This window comes from Salvelinus fontinalis, chromosome 20 (genome assembly GCF_029448725.1).
Source record: "Salvelinus fontinalis isolate EN_2023a chromosome 20, ASM2944872v1, whole genome shotgun sequence".
NCBI lineage: Eukaryota > Metazoa > Chordata > Actinopteri > Salmoniformes > Salmonidae > Salvelinus > Salvelinus fontinalis.
Window position 1 is genome coordinate 24,918,842 of NC_074684.1, and position 25,224 is coordinate 24,944,065.

General features: G+C 43.3%; 1 protein-coding gene across 7 annotated transcripts in view; it reads left to right on the plus strand.

Moving 5' to 3' along the window:
* LOC129817568 (ephrin type-A receptor 7-like) overlaps nucleotides 1-25,224 on the plus strand; it is an 82,624-nt gene that overhangs the window by 41,421 nt on the left and 15,979 nt on the right. For all 7 annotated transcript variants that reach the window (XM_055872949.1, XM_055872950.1, XM_055872953.1 and 4 more), the window contains exons 6-7: nucleotides 23,469-23,593; nucleotides 24,838-25,006. In XM_055872949.1, coding sequence (XP_055728924.1) covers nucleotides 23,469-23,593; nucleotides 24,838-25,006 — 294 coding nt within the window. The remainder of the gene's footprint in view (nucleotides 1-23,468; nucleotides 23,594-24,837; nucleotides 25,007-25,224) is intronic.

The following is a 25,224-nucleotide window of genomic DNA, read 5'->3' on the forward strand; positions in this document are numbered from 1 at the left end:
CACCCCCTATATCCACCCCTGAGCTGGAAATGCGGTAACCCAGGAAGGAAACGGCTTGTTTAGAAAACTCACATTTCTCCGCCTTCACGTACAGGTCATGCTCCAGCAATCGCCCAAGAACCTTGCGCACCAAAGACACATGCGCGGCGCGTGTAGCGGAGTAGATCAAAATATCGTCAATATACACCACCACACCCTGTCCGTGCAGGTCTCTGAGAATCTCGTCAACAAAGGATTGAAAGACAGCTGGAGCATTCTTTAACCCGTACGGCATGACGAGGTACTCATAATGGCCCGATGTAGTACTAAACGCGGTTTTCCACTCATCTCCCTCCCGAATACGCACCAGATTATATGCACTCCTGAGATCCAGTTTCGTGAAGAACCGTGCTCCGTGGAATGATTCCATCGCCGTAGCGATGAGAGGTAGTGGGTAACTAAAACCCACCGTGATGGAATTGAGACCTCGATAATCAATACACGGACGCAACCCACCATCCTTTTTCTTCACAAAAAAGAAACTCGAGGAGACGGGTGACATGGAGGGCCGAATGAATCCTTGTCCCAGAGCTTCCGTGACATATGTCTCCATAGCCAACGTCTCCTCCTGGGACAAAGGATACACATGACTCCTGGGAAGTGCAGCGTTTACCTGGAGGTTTATCACGCAATCCCCCTGTCGATTGGGAGGTAATTGGGTCGCCTTCTTTTTACTGAAGGCGATAGCCAAATCGGCATACTCAGCGGGAATGCGCACGGTGGAAACCTGGTCTGGACTCTCCACCGTTGTCGCACCGATGGAAACTCCTACACACCTGCCTGAACACTCATCAGACCACCCCTGTAGAGCTCCCTGTTTCCACGAAATCGTCGGATTGTGAATAGCCAGCCAAGGAAACCCCAGCACCACCGGAAACGCAGGTGAATCGATAAGAAACAGACTAATCCGTTCCTTATGATTCCCCTGCGTAATCATCTCCAAAGGAATTGTGGACTCCCTGACCAGCCCTGACCCTAACGGTCGACTATCTAAGGAGTGCACAGGAAAAGGGGGGTCTACCTTAACTAACGGAATCCTCAACCTCTGAGCGAGTCCGCGATCTATAAAGTTCCCAGCTGCGCCTGAATCGACTAGCGCCTTATGCTGGAGAGAGGGAAAAAATTTAAGGAAACATATTAACAAAAACATGTGACCAACAGGAAGCTCTGGGAGAGTGTGGTGCTGACTCACCTGAGGTGACCGAGGAGTGTTCTGCCTGCCCTCTCGATTCCCAGATGAACTCCTCCAGCACCGACCGGAAGTGTGCCCTCTTCGGCCACAACTGGTACAGGAGGAGCCTCCTCCGATCTCCCTAGATGCTGCCCCTCCTAGCTCCATCGGGATGGGAGCAGGAGGGTCAGGAGATGGAACGGACAGGACCCTTTCAGAACGTCCGCGAGCAGCTAGCAGATGGTCTAACCGGATAGACATGTCTATTAGTTCATCCAAACTTAGCGTAGTGTCCCGACAAGCCAGCTCTCTGCGGACGTCCTCTCTCAGGCTACACCTGTAATGGTCTATCAGGGCCCTGTCGTTCCACCCTGCTCCAGCGGCCAAGGTCCGGAAATCCAGCGCGAAGTCCTGCGCGCTCCTCGTCCCCTGTCGTAGATAGAACAATCTCTCACCCGCCGCTCGGCCATCTGGAGGGTGATCGAACACGGCCCGAAAACGGCGGGTGAACTCCGGGTAGTGGCCCCTCGCTGAGTCGGCCCCGTTCCAGACCGCATTGGCCCACTCTAGGGCTCTACCCGTCAGGCAGGAGACGAGGACACTCACGCTCTCTTCGTCCGAGGGGGCTGGTCGGACGGTGGCCAGGTACAGATCTAGTTGTAGCAGGAATCCCTGGCACCCCGCCGCCGCTCCATCGTACTGGCTTGGAGGCGTAATACGCAAAGCGCTGGTACCGGGTCCCGCTGGAGGAGATGGTATAGTTGCTGGAGGGAGGGTAGGTGGGTTAGTAGGGAGACCACTCCTCTCCCAACGATCCATCCTCTCCATCATAAGATCCATAGCTGATCCGATGCGATGGAGGATGGACGTGTGATGAAGGACTCTCTCCTCCATCGTGGGGAGAGGGGTGGTCGCTGCTCCTGCTGGCTCCATAGGAGGTGCGGGCTTCTGTTACACTCAATGAGGACAAGAGTAAGGAGTCAGGCGCAGAGAGCAAAGGTAATGGGGTAAACCACTTTTTAATGTCCAACCAGAATAACAACTGGTAACGTCAAAAACATTGGCGTAAAACTCCGACTTGAATAAAGTCCAAAACTGGAAAAATAAATCCAGACTGTGGAAAACCCCAAATGAAAATAACAACCTCATATACAAACAGAGAGACAAGCCCGCACAAACATAAACGGGCTAAACGAACTTAAATAACACCACCCTAACAACGAAACAATAAACAGGTGAAATCAATTAGACAAAACCAAACGAAAAGGAAAAAGGGATCGGTGGCAGCTAGTAGACCGGCGACGACGACCGCCGAGCGCCACTCGAACAGGAAGGGAGGCCACCTCCGGTAATACTCGTTACAGTTAGAGGTACAATGCCCTCAGAAAGTATTCATACCCCTTGACTTATACCACCATTTTTTGTGTTACAGCCTGAATTCAAAATGTATTCGTTTTTTTTCTCTACCATCTATGCAGTACCCCATAATGACAAAGTGAAAACATATTTTTGAAATGTTTGCAAATGTATAGAAAATTAAATACAGAAATTCCTAATTTACATAAGTACTCACACCCATGAGTCAATACTTTGGCAGCGATTACAGCTGGGTAAGTCTCGAAGAGTTTTCCACACCTGGTTTTGTGCAACAATTGCCCATTTTTATTTTCAAAGTTCTTCAAGTTCTGTCAAATTTGTTTGCCATAGATTGTGCCATAGATTTAAGTCAAAACTGTACCTAAGCAACTCCAGTGTACATGTAGCCTTGTTCTGAAATGTGAATTCCTCTCCCAGTATCCGGTGGAAAGCAGACTGAACAAGTTTTTCCTCTAGGATGTTGCTTGTCCATTCCATTCCCCAGTCCTTAACGATCACAAGCATACCCATAACATGATGCAGCCACCACTATGTTTGAAAATATGGAGAGTGGTGCTCAGTATTGTGTTGTATTGGATTTGCCTCAAACATAACACTTTGTATTAAAGACACAACTTCATTGTTTGCCACATTTTTTGCTGTATTACTTTAGTGCCTTGTTGCACTAAATGGACAATGACCCAAAGCATATTTCCAAAGTTGGGGCAAAATGGCTTAAGGACAAGATAGTCAAGGTATTGGAGTGGCCATCACAAAGCCCTGACCTCAGTTCTATAGTAAATTTGTGGGCAGAACTGAAAAAGCGTGTGCGAGCAAAGAGGCCAACAAACCTGACTCAGTTACACCAGTTCTGTCAGGAGGAATGGGCCAAAATTCACCCAACTTATTGTGGAAAGCTTGTGGAAGGCTACCCAAAACGTTTGACCCAAGTTAAACAATGTAAAGGCAATGCTACCAAATACTAATTGAGTGTATGTAAACTTCTGACCCACTGGGAATGTGATGAAATAAATAAAAGTTGAAATAAATCATTCTCTCTACTATTATTCTGACATTTCACATTCTTAAAATAAAGTGGTGATCCTAACTGACCTAAGATAGGGAATTTGTACTTGGATTAAATGTCAGGAATTGTGACATTGAGTTTAAATGTATTTGGCTAAGGTGTATGTAAACTTTGTTGAAATCGGAAGTTTACATACACCTTAGCCAATTACTTTTAAACTCCGTTTTTCACACTGGCAGCTCGCGGCTGTGTTTCCCTTTGTTGTCCATAATAGTTTTCAAGCCCTGCAACATCCGACGAGCGTAGGATTCAACAAAACATCAAACAAAAAACAAACATAATAGCATAGTTGGTTAGGAGCATGTAAAACGTCAGCCTTCCCCTCCAGTGCCATTCTTTCCTTCCTCTCCGGCAGTTGAGTTAGGAAGGACGCCTGCATCTTTGTAGTGATTGGGTGTATTGATAAACTCTCCAAAGTCTAATAACTTCACGATGCTCAAAGGGATTTTCAATGCCTGCTTGGTCTTTGTGGTTGAATCTGTGTTTGAAATTCACTGCTCGACTGAGGGACCTTACAGATAATTGTATGTCTGGGATACAGAGATGAGATAGTCAACCAAAAATCAAGGTAAACACTATTATTATTGCACATGTTTAATCCCGGACTCCTTTAGGCTTGCCAGAACAAAGGGGTTGAGTACTTATTGACATTTCAGCTTTTCATTTTTTAGACATTTTTTACACTTTGACATTATGAGGTATTGTGTGTAGGCCGGTGACAAACAATCTAAATTTAATACATTTTAAATTCAGGCTGTAAAACAACAAATTGTGAAAAAAGTCAGTGAGTGTGAATGATTTCTGAAGGCACTGTAGTAGCTATTCTCATCGAATTCTAGTCATTGGGCTAAGGGTAGTTGGCAATTGCGCAAACGCTAGAAAGAAATGTCCTTCAAACAGCACGCAGAGACATAAAAATGGTATCCAATAATAAATCTGACTGTGGAAGTAGATAAAAGGCCTCATTGCCAAAATCCCGAACAATCCCTTTAAGATATTCACCTTTTGCTTGAAACACAAATTTAGTTTACGATGAACCAAGGAGATCCTTTGGAGAAGTTGTAACTCACTGCTCAATCCAGTTGACCAGCAAAGAGCCCTACACACCCTACGCAAACAGAGCGATGGAGCGTCGTATACGTTCTGTTCCAACATTTAAGCCGTAAAAAAGTACATAGAAGTACATAGAGCACTTAGAAAACACTGCTCCATCGCTTTGTTTATGTAAAGTTTGTAGTGGCTTTCAGTAGAGCAGACTGAGTGAGGCTGGCCTTTGTGTTGGTATGCAGAGTCTGTACGCCCCTTTACTGCCCATGGGGGTGACTGTGAGGCCCCAGTAAACACTCATATACTCTCTCTTTCTCTGAGACACACACACACCAGCTCAGCATGCACCTGTGACTCCCAGATACTGTGTTTATATGGAACACATGCTCGTCCATGCTAGATCCCCTGGCTGGAAAGGGCTCCAGCAGTTTGCAGCGTAGGCATTCAAGTGTTTCATTTCCTGTCGAAGAACTTAAAGGAGTTTGGAAATATAACCTAAATAGTGATGCATGTCGTAGGTGCCTGATAGTGACCAAATCCCCATCGACCAGAGAGAAAAAAACACACACTCCCACGAAGCCAACCACCAATTTCAAGACCTTCGTGGCTTGTTTCTTTCACAGAGGGAATTTTACCAGCACTGCTCTGGGTGCAGACTAGTGGGATACTTTACTTACGATCCAGACAGTTTAACCCAGGTTGACAGGGAAAACTCTATCTACTAGACTGCCACACACAGGAAAACGGTTCCGTCAGCCTGAGGTTAGACATTTGATATCCATTTGCAGTCTATTTCAGCTTGTCACCATGACTTTTATACAGAGAGAAGAGTTGAAGAAAATGAGCTGCAACGTCTGCAACAAGAAAACAACTACCTACTTTTCAGAGATTATTTTCTTCTTTTGAATTCAGCTTGGGAAAAATCACAGATTGTTTTATGGGATGGGCTTTGGCAGGACTTGTATGTTGTATCACACAAGAATGTATTTTGGTAGCAGCGAGAGACCGAGATTTTTTTCCGGGTCTGTGAGCATTACTCACTGCTGTTTTGTGAGATAAAAAGAAAGGAGGCAGATTGACAGGTCTGTTTTTTCACTCTTTCATTGTCTCATCAGCATACTGTCTGTCTCCTGCAGTGAGGGGAACTAATTGTGTCTTCAACCCCCTGCTTCACCCCCTCCCCTTTGTTCAGATCATCACACTTGGAAATCATAATGAGTTTGAGTCAGACGACCACTTCGGCACTGAACGCAAAAAAAAAAAATCCAAATCCAGAAATCCTCCAAACTGCAGTTGCTACCTCTGAAAAGGCCTGCTGGTAATTATGGGTGACCTCTTGGCCCCCAAAGCTGTCGCCTTATAGCCTGACCACTAGCCACCTGCTTGTCTCCTCAGCTGTGCTAGCTGAGCTCTTCACCTTCCCAAAGTACAGCAGATCAGTACCAGCAACACATTGTCTTTTAGCAAAGCACAGGGAATATTTGACAGCCATCTGCTACGCTGCTTTTGATGATTTGGTATAAAAACAACAGTAAAAAGATTATATCATCCGTGGAGTCCACTGAATGTTGGTTACTGGTTGTGAAGCAGATGGGACAAACATCTGGGCTGGAAGAATTTAGCGAGGGACAGGAGGGAAGCTGGGTCTGACTAAGAAGTGGCCTTCCTTGGGCTTTCAAACCTACCTCCCTCCCTTCCTCCTTTCCTCAGTATCCATGCCCAGTGGTGAGGGTGGAGTCATCTCTGTGGTCATCTTGGTTAGTCTGTAAAATCCTTGGACAGTTCTGTAAGAAGTTCTAGAGTAGGACTTTTTTTAAGTGTCCCTTTGGTGTCCTATTCTAACTAGGGAGTCATGTAGTTGGGCATTTAATTGCCTATTTAACCTTGTGCATCAGTGCAATTTTATAATTTTATATTTGGATGACAAAAACATGGTTTTACTTAATACTGCTGAAGAAACGGCTTAATTACTATCTTGATGTCTCAAAGGATATTTCTTCCGGTAGTAGACTAGACAATAGTCTGTGTTGGGGATACATTATCCTTGCACGATCAGATTCAGCCTTTTTGCTATTCTTTGTGTTAGTTGTTTGTTGTGATAGTGTGGATGTGCCCGAAACTTTGGTGAAAAGGTGCTTTCTAGGTTATTTCTAGGTTCCTCATGCATAAAACCACCATATTTCATAGTGGAATTATAAATATATTTTTATTTGATGAGATCTTGGGATTGTTTCCTGAAAAGTATTCTCGGAAGAAAAACGATATAAAAAAAACTTGGTAGAGCCGATATCCACCGAGACTGCAATAATTAAATGAGTTAACTAAATTATCCTCAAATGGTCTCGTTGTCATACCACTGAGTAGCCATAGCCAGCAATACTGTCACATAGCAGCTAGACTAATACACTTTGGCAAGACCATCTTGTTTCATGCTGTGGATACTCTAGATTAGAGGTTACTGGCTGATACTGTGAGACATACTCCAGGCATGGTGGCTTCACTGGGCTTGCTGCTGCAGGTGGGAGCAGGCTGAACCCCCAGACTGTCAATACGGTTTTGTTAGTTTGTTACCTCCAGATAATTGAAAGGTAGTTCATTTTAAATGGTGTGAACATTCCTGGTATTTACATAATAATATGGCAACATCCTCCAATTAGCTGGTGATTTGTGTATTTGCTAAAGAAAACATACAGTGTGACACAAAGAGAGGCAAAAGCTTCTGTCTGTCAATGTGCAGTGCGGGTAATTGGGAACAGGGTTTGGGACAAGCTCAACAAACTGAAAGCAAACGATAGTCCAGCCCTCCCACTAGCCCTAAGCCTGTTCCTTACTGTCTAACAATGCCCAGAAATCACCAATTACTGTAATGGCAAATCCTGGCCTCAATACACAAAGGCTGAGAGAAGTGACACCTGGCTGATCTTCATCAACAAGGTTTACTTGATCTCTTAATACAGAGCTCCTCAGTCACTAACTCCCCTATATGCACAGCATTTAACTGTCTTAGTCCAATTTCAGATTATTTTGTTATCCCATTGGGTTCATTGTTCGGAGAATGTTCTATCTGTGTAAAAGCTGTTTGTGTGCTCTCTGCATTGCTGGTGGTCCTCCCGGTTGTCCTTTCAATGTAGAATATCACATCACAAACAGCCCCACCCCCTTACCCTTCACTCCCTGCTGCCGCCTTTCCTAAATCCACATCGAGGCTGCATGGCCAAAAAGGAGAGTGCATGGGATATGGATATGAATGGCTGGACTAACTGTTCTTTAGTTTAATAGTGAAGGATTAAGGCAATTCAGACTGATAAACAAAGAAAAGGCTGTGGCAGCTTTTTAATTGTGCTGTTTGATTAATGGCAGCTGCGTTAGGCCAGGCATTTTAGGAGACAACACAATTAAAAGTGATGTAAAGCATTGACTACTGATTAGTTCCATGTGGAGGGCTGAGAATTTGATTTGACCAGAACACATTTTAATTTGTAATAGATTAAGGGAAGTCCTGTCTCCCCCCTCTTCTAAAGACGAACAGGTCCACAGAATCTTGTGTTCTTACTGTACTGGCTTTCTCTTTGGGGAAATAAAATGACAATTCCGAGAGAAAATTTGAAGGAAGTAAAGATTGGGGTTTTTGTATCTGGCAAAGCTCCAAACTTTAATCAGGCTGACGACTTCAAAGGCCTTGCTGCAGGCCTTTCTATTTTCACATTTCAATACATTCCACTGGCCGTGTTCCTCCTTTCATAAATCCAGAGAAACTGATTCATCTGCCAAGCCTAGCTGAGTTTTATTGGGCCATTCCCTGGGTTTGTCATTTTAAGCAACTTGCAATAACTTCACCACAACGCCATGAAAACGTCTCGCTTTGATCCTTAAATGAGAAAACATTATCCAGCTAATGGAGCAATTACAAAAAGTACCCTCAATGATTACTTAATGACACACGGTATGCTACCTACATCATGCTATATTTCATGAATACCGTTAGTCCTGCTCTTCTGTGGGCACATCAGAATCAGTCTCTATAGATGTAGCTGGGCTGACCTCTACAAGAATGTTTCTCAACCTTGAGTAAGATCTTGATTAGTAGCTTTTATAACATTTACCATTCAATATTTATCCTATTAGTCTGTGACTTACTTGTATTGTTTCAAAGGGCCATAGATTATTATGTAGTTGATCAATTGTTTTTAGGGCTGTCGGAGTTAATCAGTTCATCAGTTAATCAGTTAACTTTGTGTCGTTTTAGTGCACCATTTTGTTTTTGTGTGATTATTTGCATTGTCTGAAAGTACATGGAAACTTCCAAAATACATAATATATACAGCTAAAATCTACAATGTGATGTAGAAACAAGTTGACATTGAGGTTAAAGAAACTGTGCATTTTAAATTTACCTTATTTTGTTAAGCATTACTTTAGACAATATTAAGACATTAATATTCTAGTCATATTTTTTTTCTGAAAAATCTTTAAATTACACCTCACTTTGAGCAAATTCTGACAATGCAATTAATCGCGATTAATCACAGCAAATTCTGCGAATAACTCAATAAAATATTATAATAATTTGACAGCTCTTATGCTTACTTTATATCAGTGATGAATTGCAGTCATCTTTTTTCCTACATTCAGGAAAGAAGAGTCATTACAAAGTCTATTAGAAGAGTTAGTAACCAAATAATGCTCTTATAAGACAAACTCTGAAGAGTTCATGGAACTGTACATTGTTCTGATGGATGATTACCTTAGATAATGATGCCAGTGTAACTTATCATGATCCTTATGTCAAAATGTGAGAACGTGTTCATATTCACACACTCTCACCTGCTCTCCCTTGTATGAGCAAAATGTTGATCTGAATACCAAAAGAATACTACATTTATAATACCCCATTACTATTTTCCTGACTTGTGTAGCAGCAGAATAATTTTAGCTGTTGTGTTGAGAGATCCATTGTTTTCCTGAGAGCTGCGGTCTGGGGGAATGAGTCTAACCAAAAGCAGTTCAGGTACTGAATACAAACAGAGAGGAAAAGACGAAGCGCAAGGATTTACTCCGCCCAAAATCTGTCCGCATGAGATAAGCCTGTTTTTGTATCGAACTCTAAGAGAGAGTGTTGAATTACCTGAGGCTTATTTGATCTCGTAATGTTTAGTCTGTTACAAATATACTGATATAAGTGGATGCACATGGCATTCCGGCAACTGTAAGAAAAACAACTTAGTTGTGCCTGTTGTTCACACTCGTTTCTGCCCTCTCATTGGCTAGGATGGTCCCACCTGATCTCGCCTACCTTCAATCATAGCAGACTTGTATTTCCATTGTTAGAGCGAGCGGTCACTTGGCTATCTTGTCAATATAATAGATAATCTTTGATACAAAACAACAACAAAAAGATCATATCCTCCTACCTCAGCAGATATAACCTCCTGTGGTTCTATTTCCTGGGTCAAGGGTCATACTACTGTAGATAGTATAGCTTAGCCAATATCCACCAGCTGAAAGGTTGGGGGCGGCTGCCTCCAAACCCCTCACTTTATTGTTATTGTCATCCCACCCAGAACAATGTTGAAGAGGCTTAGGGGGGTGCTTTCTAGGGAAATGGAGCTGACCTGGCTATCTTCTGGGTATTATAGTGGTGTTGCGCTTCTCACGCAAACTGAAGCCGATTTGTGCCCAGTGATTATGGCCAATCACATGCTCTGGAAGCTGGCGGAGGCGAGGGGAGTAGGGCGGTGGAGGGACAAAGGACAGTCTCACTGGTCTTTGTAGGGTAGAGAGAGAGAGAGAGAGCGCCTCTCTTAGCAGTTCAGGGTTCAGCTAAGCAACCTGAGAGAGACCCTTGTTTTAGAAGGTAGCACATCACTCAGCACAGTTTAGGTTGAAATCAGCGAGTGTTTCCATGTAAGGACAGAGAAGACAGTGGTGGGAACAATCAGCTCTTTCTCATTCTGTTCAATTCATTCCCAACCTAGGGGTGGAAACAACGTAAGACTTCAATGAGTTTTAGCAGGCCAAAACAGGTTTTACCTGACACTTTATAATAAATCATGGTTACAGTTTTGATCAAAACAGATTGTTGCAAGCTGAGGAAATGTGGCAAACCAACTCTGCAATTGTCTCCAAAGCAAGGAGTTGTAATGTTTTGCAGTGTGATATGAGAAAGCCCCATAGACACTGAGTCATTGGATTTCTCTTTGTATGGTAATCAGACATGACTCATAATCAGTTATTGTTTCTGTTTAACTAATATAATACATCATGAATAAATATGGCTGGGTGGGCCGTCACATCTAAGATCATCAACGCATCTACATACTTTATTCCCTGAAGGAACTATGTTTGGAGTATGTGTTGAAGTGTAAATTGAGCACACACAATGTCAATGTAAGTGCACGTGTCTGATTTGCGCCATGCCCTGTCATTTTGTTTTTGTCTGAACATAAGACATCAAGCTTGCTTCACATCACACAGATGAATGATAGCTCACCGGCGATGACACACAAAAATCTGACCTCTAAAACTATACTGTGACTAAGCAGACTGTTCTGCGCAATCTGTGTCTTAGCTGTCTGTATGGCTCAGTGGCGGGCGGGTTGAGGGCTGCGGGCTGAGTTTGTCTGGGTGTCGGAGGCAGGGTTTACTCATCATGACCACTGCTGCTGCTAGTATGTGGGCCTTCCCCATCATGCCATTACTGGCTTCTTGGAGTTTGGTGGGCCTGCCAGCTCTGTCCCTCAACGCTCGGCACACAAGCAGATTTTATATCGCATGGACAGGCACTCTCGCCTGTCACGGGCGGACTGAGTTCTGCTCCATCCTACACCCACTTGGACTATTCCTCCCACTACTATGTTATGTCATCATCACCTGGTTTGCGACAGAGGTGGCAAAATAGGAGGTAGAATGACGGAGTTGTGACGTGGGCATTTATTTGATTTGTGATTTACAGGCAGACGTAAGAGAGCTAAGAGGCAGCATACCTCCCCTCTGAGAGCGTGACTGTGACCTGTGGCTTGAGAAACATAAAGAGTTGCCAGTAAACTGAGGGGGGCAGAGTTGTATTGAAATCTACTGGGGTCGGCCATGTCGTTAAATTAAATTACTTTTTACTCTTTTTTTGTCCGTCTTTTTCCGTTTTTTTCTTTTGCCTACGCTACAACAAACATTCAATAGTTTATTGAATAGAACCATCTCCCCTCTTATCTCACTCTGTGAGTCTGTGATGCCAAGTTTGTTGGAACGGACCATGTCTACATTCACAGTCCCTCTCTCGACTGATCATTTCCAGTCTGCTTGCCAAACAAGAAAAAACACTTTAACCACAAATCCGTGATGTTCAAAAAAGAAAGTCTTGATTATTGTGCTGCTCCTGCTTTATCTGTTGACAGACTCAGGTAGTCACTCAGTACGCTGGCCACAGCAGCTCCAGGGGTGATGATGATGTCTTTATTTTCCAACATACCATACCCCTGTAGCTTTGCAAAACGTTTCGAGCAGGCAGGGTTATTTTCCACACTGGGGAGAGATGGTCTGCCTTTGGCCTGGAATCCGCAGGTATGGACCTGACTCAGTGTTCTTACACAGTGAGAGAAAGAGAGATAGAGAGAGGCAGAGAGAGAGAGACAGAGAGAGGTCTGCCGGCTTGACTTAGAGCTGTTGGCAGTCAGCAGAGTGTGTCCAACCAGACTGCTCAATGCAAAATTACAGACTTGGCTGGAGGGGCTCTGGATATATTTTCCCTGCTATGGATGCAGTCCAAGACTGTGATTAAAGAGCATATGAGCTCTGATTAATATGATCATCTTGGTGATGACAGAGGTATTTCTATAATAAATAGATCTTTAGGATGCCAATCCTCGGTGATCATATGTTCCCCCGATTCCTGCGAAATGGTTTTGTGGTGGTTTCATTTGGCATTTGTATATTTGCCGTGCCGATGCCAAACTTAAGATTTATTCACCGCTGATCAGGAAATGAGGATACGGGTTTAAGGCAGTCTAAGACAAGCAGAGCTGCCTTTGTAGGAAGGCATAGATAAGTGGCCATAATGCTCCAGACCCCTAAATAATAGTCGTGCCTCGGGATTCCGACACAAGCTATCCCCATCACCCTCCAGCACACTGCATTTTATGAATTCTCTCTCATGTCAATCCCCTTATGGCTCGGCTGTCCAATCAAGGCTTTAGATGCATGCGCCGTGGGCCTGGGGCTGTGCTTTGACATTTAATAGAAGCGACGAGGAGGTGGAGGGCCTTGTGGCTGGTTAGCAGTGGATCCTGTAAATGTCCACAGTCACAGTCAGACCTACTCTTAGGAACATTCTGACGTGTGCGCCGCTGCTGTAATCTACCTCTGTGCTTTTTCAATCCAGAGCCTTTGTTTTATTAAGATAAATGATAAAGCCACTCTGTATGCAAACAGATAGGCTTTCTCTGCTTAGGCCTGTTGGTGTATTTGAAAAGACATGCCTTGCAGCGGCCTGCAGCAGAAAGGTCATTGAGGCAGACGATAAGCAGATCCAGGTGTGTACATTACTACATTACCACCTGTCCTACTACTTTCATTTCTCATCAGTTGTTTCATCACCTGATTCCCTGTGATATTCAGTGTGCTGAGCAGGACTTAGATATCATCATTAGCATACGACTCACAATAAGGGATTTGGATGAGCATGGCCGTGGCATATTTTTCTGCCGTGAATTCCATGGATCTGGCCCTGTACATCTTCCAGGGAGGTTCTGTTCTGTACTCCGACTGGGATTTACACTAAGTGAGTTCAGGTGGAAAACGGACTGGAACAAAAACTAGATTCATTTACAAAGCCACGGAGATCTCACTCTGTTTTTTACCTTTCATGTATTTCCGACGACCGCCCCTAAAACAGGTTGGTATTTAGTATTGTTTACATTCTTCTCCTCCCACATCCAGGCATGCTGTTTATTGTCAGTCAAATTTGGATTGCCAACATAAGTCAACAAAAAGCCTTATTTGGCAGCAAGAAAAATGTATTGCATTAAATTGGCCTCTTGTATTCCCCTTGGTGTGAGCAGCAGAGGATTTGACCGAAATGCGGAGCTGAATTACACATTTTATGACGCTGTTATTGTACTATTACTACCTAACAGTACATGGACCCTTGTTTACTCCCTAACAGTACATGGACCCTTGTTTACTCCCTAACAGTACATGGACCCTTGTTTACTCCCTAACAGTACATGGACCCTTGTTTACCCCCTAATAGTACATGGACCATTGTTTACTCCCTAATTGTACATGGACCCTTGTTTACTCCCTAACAGGACATGGACCCTTGTTTACTCCCTAACAGGACATGGACCCTTGTTTACTCCCTAATAGTACATGGACCCTTGTTTACTCCCTAATAGTACATCGACCCTTGTGTACTCCCTAACAGTACATGGACCCTTGTTTACTCCCTAATAGTACATGGACCCTTGTGTACTCCCTAATAGTACAGACCATTATGTACTCCCTAATAGTACATGGACCCTTGTTTACTCCCTAACAGTACATCGACCCTTGTGTACTCCCTAATAGTACATGGACCCTTGTGTACTCCCTAACAGTACATGGACCCTTGTTTACTCCCTAATAGTACATGGACCCTTGTTTACTCCCTAATAGTACATCGACCCTTGTGTACTCCCTAACAGTACATGGACCCTTGTTTACTCCCTAATAGTACATGGACCCTTGTGTACTCCCTAATAGTACAGACCATTGTGTACTCCCTAATAGTACATGGACCCTTGTTTACTCCCTAATAGTACATGGACCCTTGTGTACTCCCTAATAGTACATGGACCCTTGTTTACTCCCCAACAGTACATGGACCATTGTTTACTCCCTAACAGTACATGGACCCTTGTTTACTCCCTAACAGTACATGGACCCTTGTTTACTCCCTAACAGTACATGGACCCTTGTTTACTCCCTAATAGTACATGGACCCTTGTTTACTCCCTAACAGTACATCGACCCTTGTGTACTCCCTAATAGTACATCGACCCTTGTGTACTCCCTAACAGTACATGGACCCTTGTGTACTCCCTAATAGTACAGACCATTGTGTACTCCCTAATAGTACATGGACCCTTGTTTACTCCCTAATAGTACATGGACCCTTGTGTACACCCTAATAGTACATGGACCCTTGTTTACTCCCCAACAGTACATGGACCATTGTTTACTCCCTAACAGTACATGGACCCTTGTTTACTCCCTAACAGTACATGGACCCTTGTTTACTCCCTAACAGTACATGGACCCTTGTTTACTCCCTAATAGTATATGGACCCTTGTTTACTCCCTAATAGTACATGGACCCTTGTTTACTCCCTAACAGTACATGGACCCTTGTTTACTCCCTAACAGTACATGAACCCTTGTTTACTCCCTAACAGTACATGGACCCTTGTTTACTCCCTAATAGTACATGGACCCTTGTTTACTCCCTAATAGTACATGGACCATTGTTTACTCCCTAACAGTACATGGACCCTTGTTTACTCCCTAACAGTACATGGACCCTTGTTTACTCCCTAATAGTACATGGACCCTTGTTTACTCCCTAACAGTACATGGACCCTTGTTTACTCCCTAACAGTACATGGACCCTTGTTTACTCCCTAACAGTACATGGACCCTTGTTTACTCCCTAATAGTACATGGACCCTTGTTTACTCCCTAATAGTACATGGACCATTGTTTACTCCCTAACAGTACATGGACCCTTGTTTACTCCCTAACAGTACATGGACCATTGTTTACTCCATGTTACAGCATCTTTCTTTTTCTTGGTTCAGACTTTTTTTCACATTTATTTAGATTTAAGTAACTTATCAGAGTCTCTCATTCAGAGTGAGTGGATACATTTTTGTACTTTTTTCCCCATACTGGTCCCCCGTGAGAATGAAACCCACAACCCTGGCATTGCAAGCGCCATGCGCAACCAACTGAGCCACACGGGACCTTATTATTGGCTGTGGTTCATTAGCCTAGTTGACTGTTATAGCCAGGGAAATATCCTTATGAAGACAGAATTATTTGGGCCCCCAGCCTTGAAAACAAAACATTGACTTATCTTTCTCAGACCATTAATGCGTACTATATGACTGTCACCCAAGAAGTCTTTTAGGCTGTCATTCTTCTATTTACATCATCATGATCCTGAAGTCGATGATACAATTTTCCATTTACCTTGAAACATATCATTATAATTGTTTAATATTGTTGTGTCTCAGTGGGCCACTAGGGTATAAATAGGAGCTAAGTGCAATGGTCTGGTCACTCTGAGGAAGACATCAGCTTGACGTCGAAACATCAGTCACCTGTCCGCATTCTGTACAATGGATTAAAGTGAGCAATAAGAAATCAATCTCTGCCTCTTTTTGTTGCGTGCTTCAACTCCTTTTTACCTGGAATAAGTACTTTTGGATTTTTTTCTTGGTAAGCCAGTCTCTTGATGACACATTGTTTCTCTCTTTTATAAATCACTGTCACGTTCCTGACCTGTTTTCCTTTGTTTTTGTATGTGTTTAGTTGGTCAGGGCGTGAGTTGGGGTGGGCATTCTATGTTATGTGTTTCTATGTTAGGTTAAATGTGTTGCCTGATATGGTTCTCAATTAGAGGCAGGTGTTTGACGTTTCCTCTGATTGAGAACCATATTAAGGTAGGCTGTTCTCACTGTTTGTTGGTGGGTGATTGTCGCTGTGTCTGTGTTTTGTTGCACCACACGGTACTGTCTCGTTCGTGCATTCGTTTTCCCTGTTCGTGCGTTCTTCGTTTCATGTAGTTCTCATGTTCAGGTCTGTTTAGTTCGTTTTGTTATTTTGTAATTTCTAAAGTGTGCTTCGTCATCGTTATTCTTTTCCTTATTAAATTCATTATGTATTCATCACCCGCTGCGCCTTGGTCCGCTCATTCACCACAAGACGACCGTTACAATCACTCTTATTTTAATAAGATTTTGTATTTATTTTAATTTTTATTTTATCTGACCTTTATTTAACTAGGCAAGTCTGTTAAGAAGGGCAAAAAGGCCTCCTGCCAAAAGGCGAAAGGCCTCCTGCGGGGACGGGGGCAGGCATAAAAAATATATATATATAAATATAGGACAAAACACACATCACGACAAAAGAGACAACACAATACTACATAAGAGAGACCTTAGACAATAACATAGCAAGGCAGCAACACATGACAACAACATGGTAGCAACACAACATGGTAGCAGCACAAAACATGGTACCAACATTATTGGGTACAAACAACAGCACAAAGGGCAAGAAGATAGAGACAACAATACATCACACAAAGCAGCCACAATTGTCAGTAAGAGTGTCCATGATTGAGTCTTTGAAGAGATTGAGATAAAACTGTCCGGTTTGAGTGTTTTTTGCAGCTCATTCCAATCGCTAGCTGCAGCGAACTGATGATGGGAATAAGAGTGATCGGCAGGTCATCTCCATGTAGGAGATGATTCCATTCATGCTCTACATGAGGGTAGAGGAAAAATATCTCCATGACAACCAAGCAGCCCCATTTACTCTCCTATCCTCTTGGAGGAATCGGGGTGTGTGTCTCAGAGCTGCTGATGATAGGCTGCCAGCCCTGTTAGCCCCGCTTCCTAATTTGGCCACTGACACTGAACAGCAGAGTGTATTTTCAATAAGTGGGGTCCCTACTGCCTAAACAATTATGTAACAAAGCTGACCAGTGATTTCTGCATCTGTTACACAACTATTTGGAGATTAGAACGGAGTTCACACAGCATGGGACGACCATTGAGGGGCAGGTTTGAACGGATCGGACTCCCTGTCAGCTTACGATGGAGGGGCAATGATGCGCACGGCACATTATGTATCCATGTCAGTGAGTATGAATATTAAAAGTGTCTGGAGCAATTTTACCCTCGCAGACCCTCATCGGCACAGTTCAGCACAAGACTATAGTTATTTTGTTATGGTGGGCGACACACAGGAAACCTGCTGAAATGCATTGAATTTAATTAATTTGCAGACATAAAATTGGCCAATCGACAAGTTATTCATCATTGATTCAAATTTTGGTCAGAAAGCTTTTATTAGATGTTTTAAAGATGTAGACACAGTATACCATTACCTGATATTTAAAAATAGTCACTTCAAGATAACATAGCGTACATGATAGATGGTGACACATAGTTTTGAATCACCAAAATATCTCACTGTTAATCCAGGGGAGTAGAAATTAATATACGATGGGCTAAGTTTTCTAAAAGGTATTTGAGCGGGAAAATAATGGTATGGAATTGTCATCTTGATGGCAGTACTGAGGTGTCAGATATGTATTCATCATTGGCCCATCAGTTGCGGAGCTGTCAGATCGCTGATGCAATATGAAAGAGCCAACCTCCTCTAAATCAGTTTCTGCTAATTACTTTGAAGCAGAGGCCCCTTTGACCTCCCTGCATGCCCAGCAAAGGTGCCCCTAGTCCAGCATTGTCATTATACAGGTGGTGGTCTCTTGGTAACTCTATTTTGAAGCACACCACATCAAGGGTAATTTGATAAGGGTATTTATATAAGGATATTTTCATAAGGGTATTTTTATGAGGGTATTTATGTAAGGGTATTTTTTATAAGGGTAATTATATAAGGATATTTATATAAGGGTATTTTTTATAAGGATATTTATGTAAGGGTATTTATATAAGGTTATTTTTTATAAGGGTAATTATATAAGGATATTTATATAAGGGTATTTTTATGAGGCTATTTATATAAGGGTCTTTTTTTATAAGGATATTTATGTAAGAGTATTTTTATAATGGTATTTTTACAAGAGTATTTTTACAATGGTATTTATATAAGGGTATTTATATAAGGGTATGTATATAAGGGTGTGTATATAAGGGTATTTTATGAGGGAATTTATATAAGGGTATTTTTATAAGGTTATTTTTATAAGGGTATTTTTATAAGGGTAATTATATAAGGGTATTTTATAAGGGTATTTTTACAGACACTCATTTATACGTAGCACTCACACTGAATTTGAATCAGGGTAACTATAGAGATGATCAAATGAAATATAACTCACAGATGAATAAAGACATTCTAGCTTTGGCTTATTATCTATATTTAATGACTTGTTTGAAAAGAGAAGGAGATTGCCAAGTGCTGGGAGTGAAAGGAGAGAACCCTGGTTCTTCTGTAGGTGCTGAGCAGAGCTTGGGAATTTCTCTGTTACAAAGGACTCCACTCAGCGATGTCATCCACATGAAAGCTGAAGCCTTGATCCCTCTACAAAATGAAAGCGTTACTTAACGGGGCTGAACAATTTACGTCTGCTGTGGTCGCTCTCACCATCTCCCTCCCCGAACTCTAAGCGGAGGTGACAAAGCTGTGAGCGGCGGTGGCTGGGAAAGCACATTTCCGTGTGTGGCTCTCCGCGGTAGGCAGTGAAGCGGGTGGATGAAGGGCGCACACCAGTGCAGATCGAGGCCCACTAGCCAATCCCGACAGTTCCCCTCACATTCATCAAAGGCTGGGCCTATCATTGTCTGAGGTTTTTATTTTCTGAGTCACTGAGCCTCTACTGCTTGCTCTGAACACAAAAGGTGAATTCTCCTTCTGTCTTCTTTTCCATGACTGCTCCCAGAGTGATTGAAGAACCTTCACTACTAGGATAGTAGACCAAGTCTGCTGTTTCCAGCCCAGGCAAGACTACCCTGTCTCACACCAGTTAGGCTATAGCTGGAAACCTAGTTATAACAATGAGGGAGTACACCCACCTCTTACACACACACACACACACACACACGCACGCACGCACGCACGCACGCACGCACGCACGCACGCACACATACACACACACACACACACACACACACGCACGCATGCACGCATGCACGCACACACACCGGCTCTACTTCCCCTGGCCCACTGCTTCAACATCCCTGTCTCTCCTGGGCGCCGCCAACATTTAATACCAGGGAGTTTTTCTCTCCTATGTGAGTCACAATGTCAAATGGGAAGTATTGGGGATTATGTCATAGCTCATTAGTGTCAACCCTGGGACCATACTGTCGCCGATCTTGATGTTTTCATAGAGGCTCCCAATCTGTTAAAGTTGAGATCCTTAAGTGGGCCATAAATATCAAACTTGTGGTCATGACAGAATGAAATCTAGAGGACAGACCAAAAACAATGACTGTGTGTAAAACATGTCTGAGGTGGTTCCTGACTGTGTGACATCACACCCGTTTCCTTAGCCTAATATTTATATCATAGGCTAAGCCAATGTATGTTATCTGCAGGTGTTTAAAGTGTTGAAATTACCATGTTGTTATTAGATTTCCTATCTACTGTGCAGAGCCTGTTAGATGCAGCAATCTCCCACTCATTTTCTATTTAAATGCTGTTAAGCAACCATGGCTTTTAAGATAGTATACGTCATCTAGTACACTCAGTCAATAATGTGGGCGTAAGATACTCAAGCTTGACTTCAGTAGTTTGGTAATTAAAAGCAGAGTAGTTTATAGAGGAGCAGAAAGAAAGGAGTTTCTATAATGAACTGACATTTTCTCTGCCACTACTTCCGCCACTGTAGACTTACTCAGAACCAACCGGCTGAGTGAAAGAGAAGCGGATATTAAAATCTTCCAGCGTAATGTATTCATAAAGGTATTCAAATGCAGCACATGAGAGAGAATGGACTTCCGGATGAGTTAGCTTTACAGGGGGAGGTGTTGGGGGTCACTAATACATTCTCTAATATTGCAGACTGAGTGATTGCACAAACGCTTTCCCCCAAACAGTCACTTTGAGACAGGCATAACAATTAATAAATGTTCTGGTACACTAAGCCCCTCGGGTTTGTTAAAAGTCTTGTGGCTGACTGGGTTCTGGTCCCTATAATGTTTAGTACGTCATTAATGGCTGTCACAGGGTGCTGCCTGAGTAATCCACAGGGGAGGAATAGAACAGTTTAAAGGAACATGCCTTGTCCGTATTAATAACCAACCCAGCTCCCTCACTCATTCTCACCCCTCAAACATTTGAGATGCTTCAAGGCCACTGCTACCCCTTCCTTTTTTAAATGACCGTTGGAGAATTCACTTTTTTCTCTCCCTCTCCCTCTCCCTTCCTCACTTTTTTCTCTTTTTTCTGTGGAACAGATCTGCAAATGGTGTGCATTGATCTGATGGTACCTAGTGAAAACAAAATATTGCAGATGTTTGTCACCTGTGGTTGAGTTAGAGAGGGAGGGAGGAAGGGAGGGAGGAAGGGAGGGGTGAAGTAGAGGAGTGAAGTTTGTTTGGGCTGCTGGGTAACTGACGGAGTCCTAGCAGAAGGCCCAGGGCCGGAGGGGGGTAAATGGGGAGGATCTGATGATGAGGCCTACCTTTGGATGTGTCCCAAATGGCGCCCTATTCCCTACATAGTGCACTACTTTTGACCAGGGCCCTTAAGTGCTCAAAAGTAGTGCACTATATAGGGCAGGGTTTCCCAACTGGCGTCCCGAGAAAGAGAGAGAGAGAGAGAGAGAGAGAGAGAGAGAGAGAGAGAGAGAGAGAGAGAGAGAGAGAGAGAGAGAGAGAGAGAGGCTCACAACAGTCAAAATCTTCATTCAATTTCCAAACAAACAGTTGATGGAGCCAAGCGACTGACAGTAAAGTGTAAAAGGATCGAAAGGAACACACGCTAGAGGTGTCTTGAGGCAGTTCTAAACTCAAACCAGAACATCCATCGATCAGGAGAAAGGCGGTTGTCTGTACTTATTAAAGGACCAGTCACAGGACAGGGTGCAAAGAACAGGCATCCAAGATGGCCAAGTTAAGCTGCCTAACCTTTTGTTGTGGAAACTTAATCGTCCCAGTAACTGCGAGGCCATTGTGAAAAAGATATATTGTTACCTTGTTTTGGTTGGATTGGTAGGATTATACATGACATATCAAAACAGGGAGTTTGTGACAGGGTCTCTGGTGTCGTGTGCGTTACTGTCAGGAATGCAGATGAGCCCTAACAAGGTTTAAATCCAGCAGCAGTCATTAGTGGGGAGATCATCTTAAAACAAATCTGGGGTAAGACCCTGTTGGGGCCCAACAGCTCCGAGAGCTCCTCTTCCACTGGGTCACTAAACAGCATGACACATGGAGACATCAGCACTTTATCCGCTCTGAGCTCCAACTTCAACCTTCCTTCCCACACAATCAGGGCTCCCCCTCCTCCTTCCTATGGGAAATCCCTTTGCCTGCTTATTTCATAGACATTCTCATAGGATATAGGATAATAATTATTTATTTATTTATTACATTTATAAAACGCTTTTCATTATGCAGAATAATCATAAAGTACATAAAATAATAAATAAAGAGAAAACAAGTGGAGACAGCTAGACATTAACAACCCAGCTGACAGTACCAGGGGCAAGGACACCAAGGAGCACAGATATCAACAGAAAGCCTTCCTAAAGAGAAAGGTCTTTAGGCCCGTTTTAAATGAGCCCAGAGTCTGTGGTTCCTTCAGGTGGTCCGGGAGGGCAAGCTGAAAGCTGAAAGGATATACTTTACTGTATATTCATAACTTCAAGTTCAATGAGTATTTTCCATTTTCTGTGGAAGTTCCAGAGTTAAACCTTATGTGTCATAATTTGTGATTCCGAGAAAATGAAAGCATTGTTTCATTCAGAACCTAACTGGCCTTGAGGCATGCCTGTGTGTGGTTGATACTGTAGATGGAAGTAAGAGTATCATACTCCAATCTGTCCATTTTCCAGCTCACACCAGCAATGAGCAATGCACGCCCCATCTGCACAAAGATTTGAATTCATTACCTTGAGTTTATTATCTTTGCTACAAAAACCTGCCTATGTTGACTTCCTCTTGCTTAACAATGGATATTCAAACATGTGGGAGAATTTAAATATTCAGAACTGTTACAATGTACAATTACAAGCTTAACTTCACAGCTCTTCACACCCGGTGCAGCAACAAGACACTTTAATTGTGCTGTCGAAGGGGAAAAAGAGACTAACTTTCAGAGTTTATGCTCAGTGCAACAGATAATTACTCTGCTATAAACCAGGTGGCGCGAGGTTACAGGTACATTTCACTAAAAGGATTTTTGAATGCCTCTGTCATTAGGGATAATAAGTGCTGCTGGTTCGACCGCCATCTCACTGGAATTTATTTTACTTCATTGTAATATTCAGTATAATAATATATGCCATTTAGTAGATGCTTTTATCCAAAGCAACCTACTATCATGTATGCATACATTTTACATATGGGTGGTCCTGGGAATCAAACCCACTACCGCGGCGTTACAAGTGCCATGCTCTACCAACTGAGCTACGAAGGACCACATGTTTTCAGAACCCACATGTTGAAGTTTTACACTGGCTGGGATAATGCTATCTTACGCTGTTTGCACTGTAATTAAGAGGTGTAAACATATAGGAGCAGCCGTGTGAATAGAGTGTGTGTGTGTGTGTGTGTGTGTGTGTGTGTGTGTGTGTGTGTGTGTGTGTGTGTGTGTGTGTGTGTGTGTGTGTGTGTGTGTGTGTGTGTGTGTGTGTGTGTGTGTGTGTGTGTGTGTGTGTGTGTGTGTATTTGTGTGCGTGCGTGCGTTTGATGAGTTTGAGAAAAAAATACACATTAAAACATGCAACCAAGTGCATGGAGAAAAAGTTGAGAAAAAAACTATGTGTGCGGAGTGGGTTTGCCCATCACTTATTGACCCGTCTTGTTCCAACAGCTCCCTCTCAAGTCAGTGAGGTGATCAGGGAGAGAGTGCAGCAGCGAAGCGTCCAGCTCTCCTGGCAGGAGCCTGAGCAGCCCAACGGAGTCATCACTGAATATGAGATTAAGTACTACGAAAAAGTGAGTATGTTTGAGAGAGAGAGAGAGAGAGAGAGAGAGAGAGAGAGAGAGAGAGAGAGAGAGAGAGAGAGAGAGAGAGAGAGAGAGAGAGAGAGAGAGAGAGAGAGAGAGAGAGAGAGAGAGAGAGAGAGAGAGAGAGAGAGAGAGAGAGAGAGAGAGAGAGAGAGAGAGAGAGAGAGAGAGAGAGAGAGAGAGAGAGAGAGAGAGAGAGTGTGTGTGTTGCCTGTCCGTGTGTGTGTGTGTGTGATTGTGTTACAGCTTTGAACACAGACAACTTTGGCTCTCCCAAACCCTACCCCCCCATCCCCACCCCCTCCCTATCTCTATCCTCTCCTTTTTAGTTTAATTTTGCCTACTCTTCACTTCACATTCTATCTGCATGCCGTTGCGAGTTGGATCGGCAGGATTCTGCGAGGAGATCCTTTGTCCCATAATTGCAATAATGAATGAGACGCTCATAAGATTTTAATCAGTCCCTGGTTCTTCACAGCCACCCACACACACATACCAGGCAGCACACACTTTATCATGCTACTCTGCCATCATTAACAATCTGTTTCTGTATCTTCCCTCTCTCCTTTCTCCCCTTCACCCCCTCATATATAATAGAACCTCAGCTCTCGCGTGTCCTAAGTCTGAGCAGATGAGCAAGGTAGCGATGGCGTTGAGGAGGTTGAGAAGAGTGGGTTTAACACAACAAATCAAAGGGCTAGATTCCATGACTCCTGATGTTCCAGGCCCTGTTGGCCATGGCCTCTCAGGCTGCCAGGAATCAGTCTCCTGTGTCACGTACTGTGGCTATAGTCTGCCCAGCTGTAAAATTGGAAGCAAGCATGACTTCACTCCTAACAGGCTTTGGCATTCCATTTGGGTTTTTTGCCGAGCAAATCATTTACAGATCAACAGCAAAAGACACAGTACACGCAGTCTGTAAATTCTAAACGGATTCTGAGCCTGGCATCATATCTTTTTTTCTTCCTATTGGTTTGAGATAGAGAGTCTACACAGAGAGTAATTATTTAACCCCAGATAGGGTTACATTTTTCATTAATAAATCTTCTGAAATCATATAAAAACACCAGACAAACTGAGGCATTCAAACATTTACAGACACATTCTGTCTGTATCTTGGTGTCTCAGATTGAGTCAAGTCATACATCATCTAAACATACTGGTGTCTACTGTCTACGGTTGCAAATTGACAGGATGATTATAACACAAATCCTGTGTGTTCCTCTCTATAGGACCAGAAAGATCGTATCTACTCCACAGTGAAGTCCAGATCCACGTCAGCCACAGTGAACAATCTGAAGCCCAGCACAGCCTACGTGTTTCAAATCCGAGCCTTCACCACGGCCGGATACGGCACCTACGGCCCCCGGCTGGAGGTCACTACCAAGGAGGAGGCCTCAGGTACCAGCAGAACACATGCACAGGCAGAGATGATTAGTGTGTAGACCTTCATCAAAATGCCACTGATCTCATAGCTCCATTTATCCCATTTAGAAATATGGTTGAGTATCGTCCACAAGGAGCAGTAGGTCCCAACTAAAGTGCCAGGGCTCAGAAATCATTACTCTCCTCTCTCGCTGGTGTTTATATAGCAACTGAAGTGACTTGATTTAAAATGC